The 21,161-nt window shown below is 33.0% G+C and overlaps 6 protein-coding genes across 6 annotated transcripts; 3 read left to right on the forward strand and 3 right to left on the reverse strand.

The window, feature by feature from the left end:
* Window positions 1–334: 334 nt before the first annotated feature.
* Window positions 335–1,184, reverse strand: DFA_07670 (uncharacterized protein; the record flags this gene model as incomplete). The annotated part of the gene is made up of 2 exons (XM_004355114.1): window positions 335–581; window positions 652–1,184. The coding sequence occupies 2 exons, from the start codon at window positions 1,182–1,184 to the stop codon at window positions 335–337; spliced, it is 780 nt and encodes a 259-aa protein (XP_004355166.1).
* Window positions 1,185–2,693: 1,509 nt separating this feature from the next.
* DFA_07671 (uncharacterized protein) lies at window positions 2,694–7,427 on the forward strand (the record flags this gene model as incomplete). Its single annotated transcript, XM_004355115.1, has 5 exons — window positions 2,694–3,057; window positions 3,134–3,209; window positions 3,295–4,819; window positions 4,912–5,950; window positions 6,058–7,427. The coding sequence occupies 5 exons, from the start codon at window positions 2,694–2,696 to the stop codon at window positions 7,425–7,427; spliced, it is 4,374 nt and encodes a 1,457-aa protein (XP_004355167.1).
* Window positions 7,428–7,562: 135 nt separating this feature from the next.
* DFA_07672 (uncharacterized protein) lies at window positions 7,563–8,658 on the reverse strand (the record flags this gene model as incomplete). Its single annotated transcript, XM_004355116.1, has 5 exons — window positions 7,563–7,618; window positions 7,673–7,867; window positions 7,918–8,147; window positions 8,168–8,477; window positions 8,589–8,658. The coding sequence occupies 5 exons, from the start codon at window positions 8,656–8,658 to the stop codon at window positions 7,563–7,565; spliced, it is 861 nt and encodes a 286-aa protein (XP_004355168.1).
* Window positions 8,659–9,001: 343 nt separating this feature from the next.
* Window positions 9,002–12,890, reverse strand: mms19 (putative DNA repair and transcription protein; the record flags this gene model as incomplete). Its single annotated transcript, XM_004355117.1, has 8 exons — window positions 9,002–9,181; window positions 9,269–10,286; window positions 10,367–10,562; window positions 10,672–10,949; window positions 11,017–11,272; window positions 11,338–11,526; window positions 11,593–11,996; window positions 12,079–12,890. 8 exons carry the CDS (start codon window positions 12,888–12,890, stop codon window positions 9,002–9,004), a joined length of 3,333 nt encoding a protein of 1,110 aa, XP_004355169.1.
* Window positions 12,891–13,114: 224 nt separating this feature from the next.
* Window positions 13,115–14,810, forward strand: DFA_07674 (myb domain-containing protein; the record flags this gene model as incomplete). The annotated part of the gene is made up of 4 exons (XM_004355118.1): window positions 13,115–13,214; window positions 13,308–14,237; window positions 14,320–14,556; window positions 14,644–14,810. 4 exons carry the CDS (start codon window positions 13,115–13,117, stop codon window positions 14,808–14,810), a joined length of 1,434 nt encoding a protein of 477 aa, XP_004355170.1.
* A 674-nt stretch (window positions 14,811–15,484) lies between these two features.
* DFA_07675 (uncharacterized protein) lies at window positions 15,485–21,086 on the forward strand (the record flags this gene model as incomplete). The annotated part of the gene is made up of 7 exons (XM_004355119.1): window positions 15,485–16,033; window positions 16,098–16,730; window positions 16,808–17,461; window positions 17,549–17,938; window positions 18,011–18,061; window positions 18,660–19,187; window positions 19,269–21,086. 7 exons carry the CDS (start codon window positions 15,485–15,487, stop codon window positions 21,084–21,086), a joined length of 4,623 nt encoding a protein of 1,540 aa, XP_004355171.1.
* Between the last annotated feature and the right edge of the window lie 75 nt (window positions 21,087–21,161).

Consider the following 21,161-nt stretch of genomic DNA (forward strand, 5'->3'; position numbering starts at 1 on the left):
TTTTCACTTCACTTTTATTATTATTATTATGACTCTTTATATAATTTACAAAAATGGTTGGGGGTGGTGAGTCAGAGTCGTCTCTGACTGTTGATACTATAGTCGACTATTCCATTAGTTTAGAATCATCCTTTGGATTGTCACCATCACCTTCTTTTGACAGCCAAGTCATTAGTTTGTGTTTGGTATAAACAACAACAAAATATCTGAATTTTTTTGGGTGATTAATCTATTATTATTATTATTATCAAAAGGTGACCTCTCCAATCTTAGGCTTGTCTATTCTATATCTATGTACATATTGGTTTGTGTTGTATTTGTTTGGTTGGTTAGTTTAAAGTGTTGGAACATTTGATTTGATATGTTTGGCAAATTGTTGTGAAGAATAGAGCAGTTGTCCATTTGGCATATAACTATTTAATAGTACCAATATCTCATCACTTCTTGAAAATATCTCTTGTGGCGATGACTTTGATAATATACTCTTGTAATAGTCTACCAATATATTACTAAATGATGTAAGGAAACTTGCTGCCAATAATCTATTCTCATCTTGATCACAAATCATTGTAAAGCATACCCTATATATATATGTTTTAAGTTAGTGAGTGCGAATAAAAATAACATTGCAATGTTGTTACATGTACATACCCTAATAGATTTTTCCAAACTACATATTTTGGAGTAGTGAATAGATTAGGATAGTCATTTGAGAGGAGTGATAGCGGATCATTTGGTGAAGAGATGGTAGGTGTACTTTGAGATGGGTTGATTTTAAAGATACCTTCACGATATGAACTATCGGCTCTAGAGAGTATACTAGATGCTGCTGGTGAAGTGGAAGATGATGATGATGAGCTGCCACTGTAGCCACCAGGTTGCATTGACATTTGAGTGATGAGTTGTTGTTCCTTTTGTCTTTGGATATAGGATACTGCCCAATCGGGGTGCAACCGTTCATCAGGTTTTGTATTCTCACACCCATATCTAAATTGATAGTCGTACAATACTCTAGCCAATATAATACTCTGTCTCTTTATAGTATTGTCATCGTTACCCTCTGATGTATAGTATTGTGATAGATAAACGGTTGGTACTGAAAACTGTTGTTGTTGTTGTTGTTGTTGAGCAGCAGCACTCTTTTTATCTGCTGTTATTGAATGTATAATGAATCCATATACCATATCTATCTATCTATCTGAATATTATATTATCGATGATGATGATGTAGGGCGAAACTTAATAAAAAACAACCTTAAATGAACTTTTATTATTAAATTGGTTTGGATGAGTACGCCGACCTTTCCTTCTTTTTTTTTTATTGTATTCTTTCACACACCTATTATCTATCTGTTCTATTTATTTGTTTACATTTTATTTGATAGTTTCTTCATCCTTCCTCTTCTTCCTGTTATGAAATCATCATTTATTTATTCTTTATTTATTCTCAACTAGATAGAAAGGTCGCCGACACCACCAACACTTTCACATCATGACCATGACATTTATATAAATATCTATTTATAAATTGACAGATACGCAATGACCATTATTATTTTAAAATGTAGATGGTGTTGGTGCTAGAACCGAAGATCGCACAAGCGTCGAATTGAATTTCCCGCTCAACCAACCGAACTCGCACACCGACTTGTTTTTTTTTTTTTTGGTAAAAGTTCAACCATGGTAAACGATGTATTTTCAGAGGGGTAGACTGTCCTTGATGGTCAACTGATAAACAACCATGATAAGGGATAGTATTATCAAGTTTTTCTCAACTTTGGAATCTACCATACATCCTTCAACATTACTTTATTTTTGTTTGGCTCGACATGCATGTTGTCGATTCAAACTTGCATTTGGTATCTCGTAGCTCTTTCGTTGTGCTTATAAGGGTAGAATCATCTTTTTTTAAAAAAATATTCTTACCGTTATCCCAGTTAGATTGGATAGATAGATAGATCTTGCCAACTATTCCATCCTACTCTTCTTCTTCGTTGACCCCCCTCGGATCGGATCGAATTTTCAAACAAACTATAGTATAGTAAATTTCATTCATCCATTTCAAAGTCACTCGGTTTGTGTGTGTTGGATTTTCCAACCCCCTACACAATCGTAACCCACCAACAACAAACATTATTGGTTATACTCGAGAGGAGAGCGTTCTTGGAAATATAGCAAAATAAGTTCTGCCTATCTTTGGTTTAAATCATGTCCTGTTCTATACGGTCTCTAATGCGCTGTGCCCCTCTATTTTTGACGGGGTTTACTTGTGCGATGGAGACAAGATTTTGATCTCAACTTTTGACCAATTGTTGGAGGCAGGCATTCATTTTTGGCATAGATAGAAGGATATTTAAACAACATTATTTTTCCAGTTTAGTTCTTCTTTAAAAAATAACATCATTACATTTCAACCTCCTCTCAAGAGAGAATAGTAGTAATTAATTTTATATATTTTTTTTATGTAAACTTTTAGTTTTCATTAGTCCCCTCGCCCCGCCCCTCCCGTTCACCCGCCCCTTAACCCGCCCCCCTACCCACCCCTCCCGTTCACCCGCCCCTACCCTACCCTATTTTATATTTATATATTTATTTGATCACTCTTTATAAATATATTTATAAAACTAAAAAAAAAAAAAGAAAAAAAAAACAACAAAAACACAATCCATTCCTCCCCTCCTCCCCTCACAGCCATGGCATTGGATAATAACCATCTTATTGATGAAAATGGTATAGATAATACTCATTTAGACAATAATAACAACAATAATAATAATCAAGAAAATAATAATAATAATTTTGAGGAATCAACAAGTCAAGTAAATGTTGATAAAGGAATTCAAGATTTTAAAACAATGGCAGCTCATTTGGAAATGGAAAGTGAAAGACTTCGTTTGGAAAGTCCTTCAATTGATCTTGAAGGTAGACCAGCCGAAACTGATGAAGATTTCAAGCTTAGGAAGTATTTTGAAGATTCCAAAAGACAATCTGAATCAAATGGTTCAAAACCAAAAAAGATGGGTGTTTGCATTCGTAACTTAACCGTAGTTGGAAAAGGTAAAATCAATCTAAAAAAAAAAAAAAAGAGATCAAAAACTAATACTATTGCTTTTACTTTTACTTTAATAATTAGGTGCCGATGCTTCAGTCATCCCGGACATGTTATCACCAATTAAATCATTTTTTAATTTTTTTAACCCCGATTCATGGTATGTTTATAAACATAAAAAGATTTTATAGAATCTCTCTCTCTCATTTATTTATTTATTTATTTTTATTTTTATTTTTATTTAGGAAAAAATCAAATGGTACAACATTTGATATTCTTCATAATGTTAATGCATTTTGTAAAGATGGTGAGATGTTGTTGGTATTGGGTCGTCCAGGATCTGGATGCAGCACACTTTTACGTGTTATTTCCAATCAAAGAGACTCTTATGTCCAAGTTAAAGGAGATGTTAGTTATGGAGGTATGCCAGCTAGCAAGTGGTCCAAGTATCGTGGTGAAGCTATTTACACACCCGAGGAGGACTGCCATTTCCCCATTTTGACCGTTCAAGAGACACTCAACTTTACTCTTAAATGCAAGACCCCAGGTCACAATGTTCGTCTCCCAGAAGAGACCAAACGAACATTCCGTGACAAAATCTCGAATCTGTTGCTCAACATGTTTGGCATTGTCCATCAAGCCGACACCATGGTTGGTAATGAATGGATTCGTGGCCTGTCTGGTGGTGAACGTAAACGTATGACCATTACCGAAGCAATGGTCTCTGCCGCCCCCATCACATGTTGGGACAGCTCTACACGTGGTCTCGATAGTGCTAGTGCTCTCGACTATGCCAAATCTCTTCGTATCATGTCTGACACACTCGACAAGACCACTATTGCTTCGTTTTACCAAGCTTCCGACTCGATCTTTTACCAATTTGATAATATCTTGTTACTTGAAAAGGGAAGATGTATCTACTTTGGTCCAGTTGGTGAAGCCAAGCAATACTTTTTGGACATGGGATTTGAATGTGAACCTAGAAAGTCTATTCCCGACTTTTTAACTGGTATTACCAATGCACAAGAACGTCGTGTCAATGCCGCCTACACTGGTGTCCCTCCGCCAGAGACTTCTGCTGAATTTGAAGCACGTTGGTTGCAGTCCCCCAACTACCAACGTTCTATCCAACGTCAACAAGAGTTTGAACAACAGGTCGAGCAGCAACAACCACACATTGAATTTGCCGAGCAGGTTCGTGCCGAAAAGTCTGGTACCACACCCAAAAACAGACCATACATCACATCGTTTGTGACTCAAGTCATGGCTCTCACCGTACGTCAATTCCAACTATTTGGAGGAGACAAGGTCGGTCTCTTTTCAAGATACTTTTCACTGATTGTCCAATCTGTCATTTATGGATCGATCTTTCTCCAACTTGGCAGTGGTCTCAATGGTATCTTTACTAGAGGTGGTGCTATTTTTGCCAGTATCGGTTTGAATGCCTTTGTCTCTCAAGGTGAACTTGCAGCCACATTCACCGGTCGTAGAATCCTCCAAAAGCACCGTTCTTATGCTCTCTACCGTCCATCAGCCTTTTACGTTGCACAAGTTGTCAATGATGTGCCCGTTCAAGCCTTACAAATCTTCCTCTACTCGATCATTGCCTACTTTATGTTTGGACTCCAATACTCTGCCGATCAATTCTTTATCTTTTGTTTTGGTTTACTCGGTGTCTCCCTTGCCATAACTAGTCTATTTCGTTTAGTTGGTAATTGTAATGGTTCAATGTTCTTTTCTCAAAATTTAATTTCAATTATTATTAATATGGTAAATATATAAAAAGATAGATAGAAACAAATAATAATATACTTTATATTTATATTAATTTATTTTTTAATTTTAATTTTCTTTATTTTTAGATGTTTACATTTGTTGGATATTCTATACCATATCCAAAGATTAAAGAAGTAATGTGGTATGGATGGTTTTATTGGGTTAATCCAATATCTTATACATTCAAAGCATTAATGTCAAATGAATTTAGAGATTTGACATTTGATTGTACAGAGTCTGCTATACCCGCCGGACAATCCTACAACAACTCAAATTATCGTATTTGTCCAATCCCTGGAGCTGTCCAAGGACAAATGTTTATTACTGGTGAAGAGTATCTAGACTATTCACTTGGTTTCAAGATTGATGATCGTGCCTACAATATGGTCATCATTTATTTGTTTTGGTTGCTGTTTGTAGTATTGAATATGGTTGCTATCGAAGTTTTGGAATGGACCAGTGGAGGTTACACTCACAAGGTCTATAAAGCTGGAAAGGCACCCAAGATCAACGACTCTGAAGAAGAACTCAAACAAATTCGTATGGTGCAAGAAGCTACTGGCAAGATGAAGGATACTCTCAAGATGTTTGGTGGTGAATTTACTTGGCAACATATTAGATACTCTGTAACACTGCCCGACAAGACTGACAAGTTGTTGTTGGACGATGTTGAGGGTTGGATCAAACCAGGTCAAATGACTGCGTTGATGGGTAGTTCAGGTGCCGGCAAGACCACACTACTCGATGTTTTGGCCAAAAGAAAGACTATGGGCAAGACCCAAGGTACATCACTTTTGAATGGTAGACCTTTGGAAATTGATTTTGAACGTATCACTGGATACGTCGAACAAATGGACGTCCACAACCCTCACTTGACAGTTCGTGAAGCTCTTTGTTTCTCTGCAAAGATGCGTCAAGAACCCACCGTCCCATTGGAAGAAAAGTATGAATACGTCGAACATATCCTCGAAATGATGGAAATGAAACATCTTGGTGATGCTCTCATCGGTGATTTGGAATCTGGTGTTGGTATCTCTGTTGAAGAACGTAAACGTCTAACTATTGGTATTGAACTAGTTGCTAAACCTCATATCCTTTTCTTGGATGAACCGACATCTGGCCTAGGTATGTTAGTCAAAGATAGATTTAAACAATCAAATTAATTATATTATATTTCAAAACAAATTAATTAATTTCTTTTTCTATTTATTTTTCTAATTATTTCTATTTAGATTCACAATCTTCATATAATATTATTAAATTTATTCGTAAACTTGCAGATGCTGGTATGCCATTGGTTTGTACCATTCATCAACCATCATCTGTATTGTTTGAATATTTTGATCGTTTATTATTGTTGGCAAAGGGTGGCAAGACAGCCTACTTTGGTGACATTGGAGAGAATAGTAAGATTTTGACATCTTATTTCGAAAGACATGGTGTTCGTCCATGCACTCCAAATGAAAACCCAGCAGAGTATATGCTCGAAGCAATTGGTGCTGGTGTCTATGGAAAGACTGATGTGGATTGGCCAGCTGTTTGGAAGGAATCATCGGAATACAAAGATGTTGCTCAACATTTGGATGAACTACTCAACACAGTTCAAATCATCGACGATGATAGTAACAAAGAAAAACCAAGAGAATTTGCTACATCGAAATGGTATCAAATGGTAGAGGTCTATAAACGTTTGAATGTAATTTGGTGGCGTAATCCATCCTATTCATTTGGTCGTTTCTTCCAATCGGTTGCTTCTGGACTCATGTTGGCATTTAGTTTCTACAATCTTGACAACTCCTCGTCTGATATGTTGCAACGTCTCTTTTTCATGTTACAGGCTATTGTCATTGGTATGATGCTCATCTTTATCTCGTTGCCACAGTTTTACATTCAACGAGAGTATTTCAGACGTGACTATTCAAGCAAGATCTATTCTTGGGAACCTTTTGCACTGGGTATTGTTCTCGTCGAGCTGCCATATGTCATTGTCACCAACACCATCTTCTTTTTCATCACCTATTGGACGGTCGGACTGGACTTTAGCGCATCCACTGGTATCTACTATTGGATGATCAATAATCTCAATCTCTTTGTCATGATTTCACTTGGACAAGCCATCGCAGCCATTTCAACCAACACCTTTTTCGCCATGCTCCTCACACCGGTGATTGTCATCTTTCTCTGGTTGTTTGCTGGTATTGTCGTGCCTCCAAGCGACATACCAACCTTTTGGTACTACACTGCCTACACCCTCAATCCAACTCGTTACTATCTCGAAGGTATCATCACCAATGTCTTAAAGGATATCACGGTTGTTTGCACGGATCGTGATCTCATCAAGTTTGATCCACCCACTGGTATGACTTGTGGTCAATACACTGAACAGTTTTTCGCCAATGGTGCCTCGGGTGCTATTGTCAACCCTGACGATACTGCTCAATGTGGATACTGCCAATACACAAGTGGTGCCCAATACTATGAAAACTTGGGATGGTCAGAACAAAATCGTTGGAGATCATTCTATCTTTTGATTTTATATTGGTTATTCAACACTGGTCTTGTTTTGACATTTGTCTATATTACAAGAAAAGCTAATAGATAAATCACAATTTGGAATTCAATAAAAGTTGACCATGGATCAATCTAATTTTTTTTTTTTTACAAAACACCTAAATGTTGGCTTGGATCCTTTTTGAAGCTTGTTTGTACAAATATTATAATTATAATTTCTATTAATTTATTTATTACTTTCGATGTAATATAGCATGATGATAGAGATATCATGGTTTGGTACTATTGGGATATTATTATTTTATTATTTATTTATTATTACTATTTATTAATTACTTTCGATGTAATATAACATGATGATAGAGATATCATGGTTTGGTACTATACCTGGGTTGGGTGCAGATTTTGGGTCATAAGAATCAAACTCGAATCTAGTTCCAGAGATTGTTGGGTATGCAAAGTTATAGGCTTGACCTTCTTCCATTTGTTCAGAGTGATGATACAAAACATCGCCTATGTTTACCCAATCGTCTATTGAATATAAATCGACAGTGATGGCAGGCTCAACTGGAATGTCAAACTTGTTGTTGAGGAATCGTGGAACAGCCATGGCTCAAAGAATACCTGATACGCTTGGAACCAAGTGGCCTTAAAGTAGTATTCTCCGAATGGTATTTCTGAATACAACCAAGATAAACTATCTGGCTGTGCATCACTACCAAGAGTTGCACCATTAATATCCACCGCCAAAGTGTCAGTTGTAGCGTCATACAACTCAATTCTTGGTGTCCATGGCATCATTCCTCTCCATCTTGATTATTTATTATCAACAAACCCAGAGAGATTGATGAGATAGGTAACAGAGATACATTTTGAAGACCAGCATAGATGGGTACAATGGCATGTTTGTAGACAATACAATTGACAAAATCTTCAGTGATAATTAGGAATGGTCCACTAATATTGGCATAGGCAGTTGCTCCATTCTGGTCCACTTCACTGACAGATACTCCTCCACTGGATTGTTGACCATTCGAGATTGGGGAATGGATTGGTAATGAATAGTTCAATCTGTTCACAACTTCCAATAGTTTTAGAGTGATGGTGTAATGATGGATTTGAAGAGGTGATGCATCCAATACTACATATCATCACCTCAGTATTCCTAATAGTATTTTAAATTTTGATTTCATCTTTTACTAGTCTCTATCGTTCCAAAACTAAAAAAAGACCGATCTATCTATCTATTTACTAAAGTAAAATACTGTTATTGGTTTTGTAAATTGATCTTTCTCTTTCTCTTTTGTGATTGTGATACACATATCGATATCGCAGCAGAGAATATCAATTCTACTGATGAGATTGATTACATTGTATCAACCACCCTATATCTATAGTGTTCATCATATGATATATACACACCCAACAATGCAATTGCCAACCACACTGATCATCTTCTCCCACACCATTGCATTCGCCAAAAATAAATAAATAAATCAAAAAAATAACCCTCCCCATGGTGAAGTGAAATGATCAACCAAGTAGGTGGAGTATGAATAAATGGTGGGGGTATATATATCTACTGTGGAATTTGGTGCAAATATTATTATATTATTATTATTATTTATTCACAAGTTTGCGCGTGAAATTTCATAATCAAGAAGTCTATGATAAAATATACCAACAATTTCTACAGGTAGTTGCTTCTCTTCTAACTAATCTCTTTTTGTCATCGAGTGCTGGCTTTATACCATTGATAACACTTTGTTTGTATGGATAAAGTTTTTGATATGGTAATGATTTTGATAAATAGGTCAAAACTTCTAAACTTGATTGACGTAATGTCTTTTTTAAATAAATGGATAGATAAAAGGACTTGTTAATAATGGGGAAAAAAAAAGTTTAAAACATTTTTACTAATGTACTACATACCAATAATTGACCAGTAGTTGAAATGGTAATAAGAGAAGGAATAAGAGATCCAAGATAAGGTGAAATCGAGTTTGGTACATCTTTTACCAACATTAATAAAGTTTCCAAACTACTACCAAGTAATTGACTTTGATTTTGACTTTGATCTGCTTGTTGTTGTTGTTGTTGTAAAGATTGTAATACGATTGGTAATACTTCGCCCAATTCACTCAACAATACTTCCTTTGAAACATTTCTTAAGAGGTTGGTAATAGCAACCAAATATTGTGACAATTTACTTTGCTTGAATGCCTCTAATAGAATAGGGAACATTAAAGTAAAGAATTTTTGTTGATGTAATACTTTGATCACTGCACCAGACTTGCTTGAAAGAATTGGTAAATTGGTGATGGTCGAGATAATAATTGATTCATTGCTATTACTTGTTGTTGATGGCTGTTTAGTTTCTGAAAGTTCAACTTCATTTAATAAAATATCAAATGATTGAGCTGCTCTGTTTGAAATGTCTTGGTCTGGTGATGAAACCATATCGCTCAATACACGACCAAGTTGAATACTTTGACTATTACCATTAATCAAATATGCCTTTGTAATCCAAACTAAAAGATTCAATGCGTTTAATTTCTCCTTTTTGTTTGTGTTATTGCTATTGTCATTAATGATTGGTAAGATCTTTTCGATTAGATTATTATTAGAGTTGCCAGTGCTTTTGTTTACAATGGCCGATAAACATTGTGCACATGAAATGGAAGCAATTGAAATATCAGATTTGATAACCTTTTCAAATAATGATTGTTGGATTTGTTGAACCTTTTCAACACTAATCAAATCTGTTGCATTGGTAATATCAAATTTGGCTTGTGATAAAATAATCGAAAAAATTGGAATCAATAATTGTTGTTGTTGTGTTGATGATATGAATGGTTCCCAAGATGAAATATGTTGTAATCCATTCAACAAGTTGATATTATTATTAATATAAATATCAATTATTTTTTCAATTATTTGTTTTTGATTCCTGAATTTAATAAAAATAATTATTATTAATACACATACACATATATATATTATGATTATTGTTTATATGTTTAAACATACGATTGATTAATATTTTGAATAATAGAATGAATAATAATAATTGAAATTGGTAATAATTTTGAATTATAAAGTGAATTACTATTATTATCCAATATCATAATAAATAGTTGTGAAATTAAACCAAATAATAAATGATCATAATTGTTTTGAATGACAGATTCATCAATTGATTTCATAAATATACTTTCCAATGATTCTAAAATTAATAAACTTTTTGTAAATTCATCTAAATCGAAAAGAATATAGAAAATATTAATATTAATATTTTTATATAATGTATCAGTTTCTTCCTTTCACTCTCTTACCATTTGAAATATATTTTGATTTAATATTATTTAATAATAATGATTGAATATGTGGCATTACACTTGCTAATAATGGTTTAATCGTACACAAGGATGTAAATGCATTTAAATAATTTTTGGTTTCTTTCAATGTTGTCGATGATGATGATGAATCTCCATTATTATTGTTAATGTTGTTGGTATTAATCATTTGTAATAAAGTTGGGATTGCATATTCATTTAATATTTCAATTTGTTCATTTTTAGCAATTGTCATTAAACAATCCAATGATTTAGTTCTACAAAAAAAAAATAGAAAATATTAATATTATTATTATTTCATTTCTTTTTTTTTTTAATACAAACCTTAAACTATCATCAAAATCATTTAATAATGAAATAAATGATTTAATAATGGTTTGTCTTTTATCTTTTTCCAAAATAAGTTCTTCATCATTCTTTGATGATCCAGAATCAGTTTCCTTGTGAGATCTAATTGAAATGTAAAGATTTGATAAACATTCAAGTGATAATGATCTAACTAGAATTGATTGATTTGATAATAATCCAAGGAATAAATCATATAATCTATTTGAAAATGATAAAATTGGATTTTCTTCATCTAAACATAATAATAATAATAAGATTAGCCAAGTTATACTCTATATTACTTTCTTTCTTTTTTACCTTGATGATTTTTATAAAATGTTTGGAATGATAAAATATTTGCCTTTAATAAATCATTTAATAAACCAACAATTGAAATTTGTTCATTTGATTTGTGAACTGGATCTTGTTCAATTTCCAATACCAATTGATTATAAAATTCGAGTAAATGTGGTAGAATATATGATAAAACAATTCTTGAAGATACAACTAAAATAAATAATAAATAATTGTTAATAATGAGTGAATATTATTTCTTATTAATTCTTTACAAACCTGAAGCACTAATAGTTTGAACTAAAATTGAAGCACAACTAACAGCCAATTTTGAATCTTGAGATGTTTTAATATGATGAATACATTCTTTGTTGATAAGATTTAAAAATGATTCTAGGATTGGTTTATCGGCAGGTAAAGTAGACAGTTGTCTAGTGATTTGAAAGATTGTCTTTTTAGATTCTTCAATGACTTGACTATTTTTGTGTGTCAAGATTTGGTTACTCAAAGTACCCCAAACATCCTCTAAAAGTGGAGCCATTGCTTTGGCACCATAGGCCAATGAACATGTCACCAATGTTTGCATCGATTCAATCTTTGTATCAACAACATTGGCACTAATCTTTTCAAGTAAGAATGGTACAGAGTGTTCTGCAAATAATGGTGTTGATGCAAAACATTTTCTAAACAAATAAATGAAACATATCATAATGTCAATAAAGAATGTTTAAGAATATATCTACTTTTGATTATTATTATACATACAATAAAGAACTAGTTAAATCAACTCTAGTAATAGCATTGGGATCAGATTGTTTTGGATTGAATGAAATTGGATAATAACAAGATAGAATTTCAAAGAGTGAATCTGCAAAACTTGCATATTGTGGGATACAACGAACGACGGTTGGTAAAAGGTTGAATGAGAACATCAAGTTGCGTGGATCCTTTTCACCATCGATGAATTGTAGATAACCGACCATAAAGTCATTACCCATTGCTTGTATCTCTGCGAGATGTCTTGCAAAGAGAATATCGATGATTTGGAGTACCATCTTTCTGTGTGTCTGTGGTAGTGATGAAGGATGAACCTCTGAAAATAGAGTACGGAGCATCTTTTGATTGTACGGGTATTCGAGTTTATGGTGTGCCACCAATGCATAGATACCCTTGACCACTTCACTTGAACAGGCATAGTCTTTGAGTCGATCGATATAAAACTCTCCAAAGAATGATAATTGTTGTTCGTTTAGTTGTAGGTTGGGTAGTCTACACAACACCTCTGTCAATAATAATGTACCTCTTGATCTAAGTAGATTATCTCTATTCTGTAAATAGTCTCCCAACATTTTAACAAATTGATGTAATTCTAATCTTTTTGAATTAACATCTAAATATTGCATATAAATGAATGAGTCATTAATACATAAATAAATCATCATCATCATCATCATATCTCCTCTCTTTTTTTGTCTGACTCTGTACATACCCATCAAGATTACATTGAGAGCATCACTTCTTTCAGTCTCTGGTAATTGAATATTGACATATGTGTCTATTGTCTTGCTAGTTGTCATCATCTTCTTGTAATTCTCTCTCTATAGATATAAAAGTATATAGATAGATAGATTAACAATAAATGAAATGAATCTGTTAATCGTTGATCGCTTTTCTCGAACTGTGGACACACCCATTTTTAAAATTTTGGGTACTTTTTTTTAAACTCTTTGCTGCAAATATAAATATATTTACATTCATTGTACAGTATAAATATATCTAGATAAAGAAAGAAGAGAAGAGAATGGAGAGTGAAAGATTTGATGAAGTTTGTGAAAGGATAGAGTTAAAGTTAGAATCAAGATTAAATCCAAATGAGTTGATTGAAAAGGGTATTATAAAGTGTATGTAGTAAATATGGACAATTTACTAGATTCTAGTAATATACTAACTTTAGTTTGTGTGTTTGTCATGACATGTATATGTATGTTACATAGCAAGCTTATTGGTATCACCAAGTATACATGACAAACAATCAAAGATCAAGTTTCAACAAACCGGTCATAAAATCGATAGGATGTTAAATAATAGACCTGATATGAATCGATTAATTGATACCAATATAATGGTTGATTCACCAGAGAATCTAGCACCATCACTTCAATCAAGTAAAAAATCATTTACATTTAATCAAACTCAAAATAGTCTACGTGATAAGTTTGATAATATAATAATGATTCAAAATACATCATCATCATTTGATGATGACTCTAGTTCAACAACTGGAACTGGAACCGGAAGTTTAAATAGAAGTGGAGGTATAAGTAGAAGTGGAAGTAGTTATTCTATAAGTGGTGGAAGTCTAAGTAGAAGTGGTAGTAGTTATTCTATTAGTGGAGGAATTGGTGGAGATCTGATGATAATGTCAGAGACTTCATCATTGTTGGAATCAAAGTTGGTGTGTCGAAGTGATAGAGAATCGCTGATCAAGAATAATATTATAAAGAGTGGTGTTGATGTTGCACCTTCGATACAGGCACTTCAAGGATCACTCAAATTTGCACAAACTCATCATCAGCTGACTCCAAAATTAAATCAAAGACCTCCAACTCAAACTTTAATCAATAGTAATATAATTAAATCTTCATCTATAAATAATTTAAGTGATTTCACAAATAACAATAATAATAATAATAATAATAATGATCATGATGACAATAATAATGAAAATATTAATAATAATAATAATAATAATAATAATAATAATATTAATAATAATAATAATAATAATAATAATAATAATAATAATATAAACAGTTTTGAAACTTGTACAGATCTGAATTCACAAAGAATAGTAAATCATCTTGACCTTCATCTTGTAAATAGACCAACCATGGAAAATTTAATTAATCAAAATATTTTAAAAGGTATGAATGCAGATGATGATGATGATGATGATGATATGAATAGGATGATGTACTTATTTCATTCATTCATTTATTTATTTAGAATCAACCAATGAATCATCACCATCAATTCAATATAAAAAGAATAGATTACAATTTGAACAAAGAAGGAAACAACTTGGATCAATGGTTGAAAGTCGACCTAGTAAAGCATCGCTTTTAAATAATAATATTTTACATCCTGATCATTTGGGCAGCACTGATAACAATGCCAACAACAACGATGATGGCAATATTAGTGATGATGACGATGGTGATGATAATAATAATGATGATGATGGTAATCAAACTATATATAAACTACACCGTCACCAACAAGAGTTAACTTTGAAATTAAATAATCGACCGAATATCAATCATTTAATAGATCATAATATTTTAACGCCATCCATTGACAGAAACATTGACAATAATAATAATAATATTCATGAAAATGATAAAGAAGAAGAAGAGGAAGAAGAAGAAGAAATGGATCAATATATTCAAGATCATCCATTAAATTCTATTCCAACAAACTCGAATAATAATCATTAACATTCATGTTTCAATTCACCGATTAACCAATTTAAAAATGTACAGCTAATATATAACCTTTTATTATCTATTTATTTATTTATTTATTTATTTAAAAGTTGAATAAACAATATACGACAATGATTATTCAAAAGTAGAGTAAATTATAATATTGACCTGGTTAGTCTACATTATTATTATTATTTTATAACAAATTTTATAAAAATAATTAAAAAATCGGACTGAGTGTACTCACTGACACACTTTAATTCAACTAAAATGAGGGGTGCCGAGTAGAGTGAGAGAAGAATCATCCACAAGTTTTATTTTATTGGGGGTTTCAGACATCAAGAGAAAAAGGATAAAAAAAAAACTAACAATAGATCAAAGGTTGGTGGAATGTAACTCTGTACTAGTACTAGTACCTGCGACACAGTAAATTTTAATCATTTAAATATAAAAAGTTGAAAGAGTAGCAATCAACAACACAAGCAAAGTAGTTAGTTATTCATTTTTAAAAAAAGTGTCATACTCATTCACACACGCATTAGTCCAAGTTTACAAAGTCATTTCATTCTATTTATATCTTTTATCTTTATTCAACAAATAACATTGTACATATATATATATAATATAAAAGTCAGAACAGTAAATAATAACAACTCTAAAAGGTTGTTTTAGAGAACAAACAAACTATGTCAACAAATGATACATCATCAACATCATCAACATCGTCAGATGATAGTGCAAACTTAACATCAGGATGGAAAGGATTTGCTAGTAATCTCTTTACCAATGCTATAATAGGAACAGTCATCTTGGTGTTGTTTTATTTCTTGCGTATCTTTTATAGAAACTTTTATAATGCTCGTATCATCAAGAGTAATGGTGCGACGAGTCAACTTGTCATCAATCCGATCGAATGGATTAAATACACATTTGCATTCCCTTTGGAATCAATCTTTGAATCTAGAGGAATCGATGCCTACATGCATCTACGATTCCTTGTACTCTGTATACAACTCACATCGATATTCCTAGTGTTTGGTGTAGGAATCCTATTGCCAATCAATTACACTGCCCACAATGGTGACCTTACAACACACAATGTAACACTAAATGATTTGGATTCAGTCTCTATTGCTTCCATCCCCGAAGGTTCTAATAGACTGTGGGCTCATACCATCTCTATACCATTCTTTACTATTATTGCTTGTATATTATTTAAAAGAACTTATGCAGTTGTATGTAAACTAAAGATAACCTAGTAATATAAAGTAAACTAATCTTTATTTATTTTTATTTTAGTATTTAGAAAAAAGAATTAGATGGATGTCAAAACATCATGAAAGAAATTATACAGTATTGGTTAGAGAAATGAGTAAATCGATAAAGACTGCAGATGATATGCGTAGTTTTTTCCAAAGTTTCTTTTCTCCCAAAGAGATTGTTTCCTGTCACATGGTATACAAGGAGCCAGAGTTGAGAAAGCTTTGGAACCAACACAGAGACACTCAACGCAAGTTGGATCGTGTCCTTTCAGAGATGGAAATCAAAGGGTCAAAACCTGTACGTGCCAAGGGATGGGTACCGGCAACTCTTGGTGGCGACTTTGAAGACTCTAGAGAATACTATGAGAAAAAGCTGTTGGATATTGATTTCCGATTAAAACAGGCTCAACGAGACGCCTGTCAACCCTCTGGTAATCCTTCGTCATCCTCTATCATCAACAGCCAAGATAAGCTCGATAGTGCATCGGCCATGGAAAATGATCAATGGAGAATCACAAACATCACCCCCTCAAATCTCATGAAATGGGCAAACAAAACTTCTTCCTCTGGTTTTATCACTTTTAATCGTATGGCCTATGCCTCTGAAAGTGCTAGTAGTATTTATTCAAAAAATACTAATAAATTTATTGTTACTCCTGCTCCTGAACTTGTAAGTAAAATATAAAGTAAATAACAACCTTCAATATTAACTATTATTATTATTATTCTTTTGTTTTTTTTTTTTAGAAAAATATAAAATGGAAAAATTTATCAGTACCAAAAAGAGAAAGAACAGCAAGAAGAGTGATTGTATCATTTATATTCTTTGTATTGTTTTGTTTCTATACTATTCCAGTTACTGCTATCAGTGCTATTTCTAAATTAGAGAATCTTGCCAAGGTGCCAGTGTTGGCATGGTTGGTGAGTGCAGTCGAGTTGAATGACTATTTACAAGGTTTGGTCGAAGGTTATCTTCCATCGTTGGCTTTGGTTGCCTTTATGGGTCTATTGCCACTCATTATCCGTCTCTTGGTCATCATCAACAAGGAGCATTCAAAGACTATGCTCTATCACAAAATATTTACCACTTATTGGGCATTCCTTGTGGTCAATGTCTTTTTGATCGTCACTATCTCTGGTTCAGTCATGTCGGTGCTTTTTAGAGTGTTGGAGAATCTTACACTCAAAGAGATTATCACTCTGTTTGGTAGTTCACTTCCCACTCAATCCTCATTCTTTATCAACTATATTCTTGTACAGTCTCTCACCTCTGTACCATTTGATATTGTTAGACCTATCGAACTCTTCATTGGTATCATTAGAGCTGCTCGTGAATCTTCACCAGGTGAAAAGATTAAAGCTCTTTCTCGTGATGATCCAACTGCTCTTACAAGTATTAAAGTAAGATAAAAAAAAAAAAAACAAAAAAAAAAAGAAAAATATTGATAGATAGAAAGATATTAACATCACCTCTTTTTTTTTCTATAGTATGCAAGAGAATTACTTATTTTAGTTATTACATTGTCATATAGTACATTGTCACCATTTATTTTACCATTTGGATTAATGTATTTTTTGATTGATTATTTTGTATCAAAATACAATCATATCTATTCATTCTGTCCAAAGTATCAATCGGGTGGTACCATCTTTCCACTCGTTTTTAATCGTCTTTGCATTGGTTTGGTCATCTATCAAATGACAGCAATTGGTATCTTTATCCTCAAAGCATTCATTCCAGGTATTGTGATTAGTTTCCCTCTTCCATTTATCACTCTGTTCTATTGGTGGAGAAATGTCGATCACTTTAAACGTCCTTCTAGTGTTCTTCCTTTAAATATTTGTCCTGAAGAAGATTTTGTTGGTACCGATTTTATTGTAAGTTATATAAAACCAATATATATAGATTTATATAAAGTACTAATATTAACTCTACTCCTCCTTTTCTAGAAATCATATGAAGATCCAGTACTAAGTGTAAATGATTTGGAATTATCAAGAGTTTAAAAAAAATAAATTTAAAAGATTATAGGAATATTTACATTACATACATACATATATATATATATATATATACCAGAATACTTTTTGACGGACAATGGCCATCTTGATTTCGTGGATGAGAGTGACAATGAAACGTTGATCAAAAGGGAACGCCTCACAATCAGTCTCATCCACGCAAAAAAGATACCACCCTGGTTGTGCTCACAGGTTAACCCCACAACTGATAGGAAAAGGTGTTGACAGTAAATATACTTACAAAGTATTAATGTAACTGAAATTGAATTAATATATGGTTTTCTCTTAGCTAATTATAAATAAAGAAATAATAACAAAACAATCAGTGAGAGCTCCACCCGAGTTTATTTTAAATGATCTTCACCCAATTAAAGTGTTTTTTTTTGTTTTTTTTAACAACCATCTAACAAAAGAATTAATTTAGTTTAACCACATACATATATATATAACAACCATGTCGGCGTCATCATTGATCAAAGCAATAGCTATTGCTGTTATATCGATCTTTGTGTACCACAATCTCCTTCTTGGAGTACTACATAATGATAATCTATCATCATTCATTAATCATTATTTCGAGTACAATAACTTTAAATATCATTCTTCATCTCCTTCATCATCATCTCATCAAGAAATACTAGTACCAAATAATAATAATAATAATAATAATAATAATAATAATAATAATAATAATCTTCAAAAGAATATATACAATAATCATTTAATAGTAATCAATCAACAAGTTAAACAAGCACTATTAAATGGAAGAGCAGTGGTTGCATTAGAGTCTACCATCATTACTCATGGTATGCCATACCCACAAAACTATGAGACTGCCAAACAAGTTGAATCTATCGTAAGAGAGAATGGAGCTGTACCAGCGACCATTGCAATCATCAATGGAAAGATTCACGTTGGTTTGGATGACTCTCAACTGTTACTCTTGTCAAAGGTTGGTAAGAGTGCAATCAAGACATCTCGTCGTGATCTTGCTATTCTCCTATCAAACACTATTTCATCAAAGAATGATCAAGGTAATATAGTCATTGGTGCTACCACTGTATCCTCTACTATTTTAATTTCAAATCTAGTTGGTATTAAATTATTTGTATGTTTAAAGACAAGAGAGAGAGAGAGTTATAGATGAATGTTTAAACTAACATTTAACATTTAATTTGTTTTATTTTAGGTAACAGGAGGAATTGGTGGAGTACATCGTAAAGCAGAAGAGACAATGGATATATCTGCAGATTTGACAGAATTGTCAAGAAATAATGTTGCGGTAGTGTGTGCAGGTGTAAAATCAATATTGGATATTGGAAAGACGTTGGAGTATCTAGAGACAGAAGGTGTGACTGTATTGTCCTATCAATCCGATACATTCCCATCGTTTTTTACACCAACCAGTGCATTTAAAACACCTAATCGTGTAGAGTCGGTCGAGAGTATTGCCAAGATCATCAATGCAAACCACCAAGTTCAATTAAAGAGTGGTGTTGTTGTTGCAGTACCAAATACATACAAACTACCAGACAATGTCAATATCGACAAGGCTATTGAAGATGCTGTCAAAGAGGCTGAACAAACTGGTGTCACTGGTAAAGACATTACTCCATTCCTCCTAAAACGTGTCAATGAAATCACTAAAGGTGAATCTCTTAAAGCAAATATACACCTAATCAAACATAATGCTAAAATTGGTTCACAAATTGCCGTCTATTTATCTCAACAAGGACAACAACAACAACAACAACAACAAAAAGGAAAATCATCATCGCAAGAAGATGAAAAATTTAAAGTAACAGTAGTTGGAGGAGCAGTTGTTGATATGATATCACATGCATTTATTGATAGTGGATTCCAATTGGGTACTAGTAACCCAGGTACTATTGCCTATCGTATGGGTGGTGTTGGAAGAAATGTGGCAGAGACAATGATCAGATTAGGTCTTTCTACATTGTTTGTTAGTTTGGTTGGCGATGATCATCAATCCTCGATGCTTGTCAACCATTTGCAGGCACTAAACGCATCGACCAAGGCTGTTGTTCAACAAAGCAATATTCCAACAGCCACCTATAACGCAATCATGAACAAGGGTGATTTGGTGGTTGCTATTGCCGTCATGAACATCTTTGACAGAATCACACCATCCTATATCGACAAGTTCAAGAGTGATATTGTCGCATCCGAGATGATTGTATTTGACGGTAACATTCCAATCGACACTATGATCTCTTTGGTTGATATTGCCAATCAACATTCAATGGCCACCTTTTTCGAACCAACCAGTGTATACAAATCGACAAAGCTCATCAACACACCCATCGATATGGATCTACTTCCTTCCATCACATTTACATCTCCCAATCTTGATGAATTGGAAAGAATGTCAAGTGAAATTTGTCTTAGATGGCAATCAAAATGGAAAGGACAAGATGACAATAATAATGATAATAATAACAAAAATAATAATAATGATAATAATGATTATAGTAATATTGGTAAAGAATCAAAGGTATTACTTTGTAATAGTATTACATCTCTACAACTTCAAATCGAACAAAAACGTCAAGATGGTGAAATTATCAACAATGGAAATCATTTACATTCGGTTGAAATGATTAGAAAGCAAGCAAATGTATTGGTCATGTCTGGTATTAAAGTGATCATTGTCAAGGCTGGTAGTGGAGGTGTATATATTGTTAGAATTAGCAAGGACAATCATGACAAGATTCTCTTTAAGCACTATGAAGCTCCAAAGCTCCAAGACAGCATGATCATCGATTCGACAGGTGCTGGTGATTCTTTTGTTGGATGTTTTATTTGGAGTATTATCAATCAACAACAAGGTGGTAGTAATGGTCGAAAGATGACCAATCATATTGACCAACAATTAACAGATAGTATGATTGATAAGGCTGTACATCAAGCAACTCTTTGTTCAAAATCAACCCTACAATCATCTCATCCCGTATCACCATTAATACAACCATCTCTATTTGTTTAAATTTTAAATGACAGAAAGAAAACAATTTATTTTGGATTAATAAAATATAAAAGCTCAAAATAACTATCAAAGGGC

The sequence above is a fragment of the Cavenderia fasciculata genome (assembly GCF_000203815.1).
Source record: "Cavenderia fasciculata unplaced genomic scaffold Scf_ET2XIPL01COFD4-5, whole genome shotgun sequence".
In the NCBI taxonomy this organism is placed as follows: Eukaryota; Evosea; class Eumycetozoa; order Acytosteliales; family Cavenderiaceae; genus Cavenderia; species Cavenderia fasciculata.